The sequence below is a fragment of the Engraulis encrasicolus genome, chromosome 17, assembly GCF_034702125.1.
Source record: "Engraulis encrasicolus isolate BLACKSEA-1 chromosome 17, IST_EnEncr_1.0, whole genome shotgun sequence".
NCBI classification, from domain to species: Eukaryota; Metazoa; Chordata; class Actinopteri; order Clupeiformes; family Engraulidae; genus Engraulis; species Engraulis encrasicolus.
This window is the reverse complement of record NC_085873.1, coordinates 45,482,180-45,485,698: the sequence shown is the minus strand read 5'-3', so window position 1 is coordinate 45,485,698 and position 3,519 is coordinate 45,482,180. Positions and strand designations below refer to the sequence as shown.

General features: G+C 42.0%; 1 protein-coding gene across 2 annotated transcripts; it reads left to right on the top strand.

The window, feature by feature from the left end:
- Positions 1 to 249: 249 nt before the first annotated feature.
- LOC134467518 (uncharacterized) lies at positions 250 to 3,287 on the top strand. 2 transcript variants are annotated; one of them, XM_063221377.1, is made up of 6 exons: positions 250 to 409; positions 1,218 to 1,428; positions 1,562 to 1,674; positions 2,111 to 2,280; positions 2,552 to 2,684; positions 2,803 to 3,287. In XM_063221377.1, the coding sequence occupies exons 2-6, from the start codon at positions 1,323 to 1,325 to the stop codon at positions 3,265 to 3,267; spliced, it is 987 nt and encodes a 328-aa protein (XP_063077447.1). In that variant the 5' UTR covers positions 250 to 409; positions 1,218 to 1,322; the 3' UTR covers positions 3,268 to 3,287. The 2 variants fall into 2 exon arrangements, with proteins under 2 accessions (XP_063077447.1, XP_063077446.1); XM_063221376.1 differs by having other exon boundaries at positions 250 to 769.
- The last annotated feature ends 232 nt before the right edge of the window (positions 3,288 to 3,519 follow it).

Sequence of the window (3,519 nt, the reverse complement as noted above, 5' to 3'; positions counted from 1 at the left end):
CACACAGACAGACTTTTAAACAACTCATGGCTTACAAGAAGCTCTTTCTGTGTCTCCTCCTCCAGTTTGCTGTTTCACTCCTGCTATTACTGTGCTTAACCTTCCTTTTACTTTTACTTCCTTATATTTCAGAATCAGTTTAAATCAGCTAATTGGCTCTTAAAGGAACTTTCCTGCCAAAGAAAAAGTTCACCAACGTAGAGCGCTGCCTTTAAAATGCTCCCAACTCCCTGTTTAGTATAGGGTTGGCAAGTGTGACGTCACGGATCCAAATCCCCAGCTCCCAATGTATACTGTAATGATAACAGCCAATGTTCACGGTTGGATTGTAAAACGCCTGCTAAGGTTACGAAGACACGGAACACATCGTTGAAAAGACGAAACCACGCGGATTCATCTGCATTTTAAAGTAAGTCGATCAGACCTGTATATCTCATTCAATAAACTCCATGAAAGTGCGACCAGCAAAAAGGACCCAGTGCTGTTTGTGCTAACGTTAGCCGCCGGCGGGAACATAAACAGAAATTCTAAACACAGTGAACGTTAACGACAGGTAATATCTAGTGATTGCTATACGAAAATGTCTACTGCTAAGGAGCCAGTCACATTTTTCACCGTGACTTCGTATTTCGCCAGCCATCCGAAGTCAGTTAAAAAGGGACTGAACTCCTACAACTCAAATAGAGTGATTAGTGTCAATGTTATGTCAGGTGGCAGCTTGAAAGGAAAAGTGCAGGCGTCTATGAAGAAAAAAGAATATGAGGTGGAGGTGAGGCGAAACATTAGCTAAATATGTGGGTGTCGACTTGAAAACCGATATAACTGTTGACGTTTACTATGTGAAATATGTTCAATCTATGTCAGTTAAGCAACATGGTTTGTTATCGGTGAGAAATGGTTGTCTATCCACAGAGTGCTAGTTGGTACAGTGGCGCTATCTAGTGGTCGTCTAAACTTAAATATCAAAGTGCTCAAGCTGTTCCCTCAGCGGCGATTTATGTTATGTTATGTTCTTGTATGCCTACGACCATGGCTCTATTTTTTTTTATCACCTGCCAAAATGTTGAAAGTATGTTATTCTTGCCATAGCCTACACACACTCACTGATGGGTAAAAATGGCTGGTACGTTTTTCCAGCCAAAGTGACTTTTCACCAGCATTTGGCTGGTGTTAATTTAGAGCCTGGCTTTGGACTAAGAAAAGTTGTGTTCATCTAGGTGCATGTAGAGGATCAGGAGGTGACGGACAGCAGGTGTACATGTGCTGTTGGTCTAGCCAAGTGCCACCACATTGCAGCCCTCCTCATTTGGGCGGAGAAGAACATGACCCGGACGGATGTGGAGTGTGTGTGGAGAAGGCCTACAGCACCCAAAACAGAGGACGTTGTGGCCAAGAGGCTGTCTGTGATGGCACCTTCGACATCAAAAGGTTAGTAGCCCAGCCTACTTGGAATAATGACTCACAACCACAAAATATTTATCACCAGTTATCCATGCTTTCTGCTTTGATGTTGAACCTACATTTTCTTTAAATTGAATTATATTTTATGCATTTATTTCAGCTGGAATTAAGCGCCCAGTGACCGAAGAAGACAAAGGCTGGACAAGGCAGTCTTTGGCGCAATTTGGGCGTTTCACAGGTCTGGGCTTTATTTTAGCCCCAGAAATACATCAGGTATGCTTTCTGTTTTTTATATTTTTGATGTATTGTTATAATCATCCCAAGGTCTATACATTCTCTCGACTAGGAGTGTCGTGATAACCAAAATACCTGACAATGACAATAATAATCTAACACTTGGAAATCCAAAATAATACTGTACGATAGGCTACCAGATTACTGAGGCCTACTGTACACAGTTAGCATTTACAACTTCTCATGTCAAAGCTGCAATCGTAGTGAATAGCTGAACAAATTCATTTCTACAATGACAAATCCACACTGACTATTTCCTCATCACTTCAGAATGACGGCCAAACCAGAGGGCACAAACACTCCTTGCATTTATTTTAGATATACTTTTTGCCTGTGCTGTGTAACCAACATATATTTGTGTGCCATATTGTTCTATGCATAAGTCTGTTTTTTCCCTTGATAATTGTTGGGGCAGGAATTTGACCCATCCCTACCAGAGAAACTATTTGATGGGATACTGGCCAGTCAGGAGTACAGCGATGCTCAAGACAAAGAGGACTTCATCATGACGTCTCTTGCTGTCAGCCAGCAACAAAAAGAAGCCATCGAGAGGGCCACAGTTGGGCAGACGAGCAATGCATTATGGTAAGTACACATGGGCAACACAGCGCCAATGTTGGAGGATGTTTATTCAGTTATTTGATATTGTAGAAAAAGCTGCTCACAGACATGAGACTCAATTCATTTTGAAATGGTAACTTTTTGACTTTAAACACAAACAAATAATGTAAATGTAATCGACACTTGTACAATTATTCTGCTTGGGTCAGAAAGTTGCCATTTGGATTGACATGAGTTTTGTGTCGTATTTCCTTAATCATCTATGTGTCAACTAAAATGGCTTTCTCTGTAACAGGGCAGCATATCGCAAGAAGAGGATCACAGCGAGCAACTTTGGTTTGGTTTTGTCTGCAGTCAGAAGACAGTCTTTCCCACCTTCATTGTTCAAGACACTGCTGGGAGAATACAACCCCAAACAAGGAGCTCGTGTGAGTAGCGAACACACCGTGTAATTTTTTAGCCATTTACTAGGCTACCATTTACTAGGCTACTTTGCTATTTATTTGCTTTTGATTCTTACACTTGTGTTTCATTCTCTGTCCCCAGGCATGTGATTGGGGAATCGTGCACGAGAAAGAGGCCAAAAAGAAGTTCATGGAACAAAGTGGGGAGACCATCCTGGAGAAGGGACTGTTCCTGTCTGACAGTGGGCTGCTTGGGGCCTCCCCAGATGGACTTCTACTGTCCAGCAATTACCTTGTGGAGGTGAAATGCCCATATTCTGCCAGAGAGAAAACAATCGCTCAGGCAGCAGAGGCAAAGGACTTTTACCTGTACGTGGACCAAGTCACCGGGCTATTTAGGTTGAAGAACACCCACAACTACTGGCATCAGATTCAGGGCAACCTGCACCTGACAGAGGCTACCACCTGTCATCTAGTTGTATGGACAACTCAGGACATGGCCATTGTAGAGATTAAAAAAGACCCAGCCTGGGTCAGCAATCTTAAGGTCCTGGAAAATTTTTACAAGGACCATTTTCTGCCCCGTGCTCTCTTCAATAACAAATAAATGTTAACTTATTGAACTTATTTACTGATATGTGTCATATTTTTTTACACATTCTGAAATCAGGGGTCATGAAAGTCAGCATCGAATTTACACTGGACACAACATGTGTCTTTAGGAAGTTGTCTCATCTCGCATCTAGCCTTACAAAGGGAATGTCCAAGTACTTGCAAGGTAATGAAAGAACCGCACACCGTGAGCTCCCATTTACTCTTTTATTTACTCTTCTCCCATTTACTCTTACTATTTTTTTAT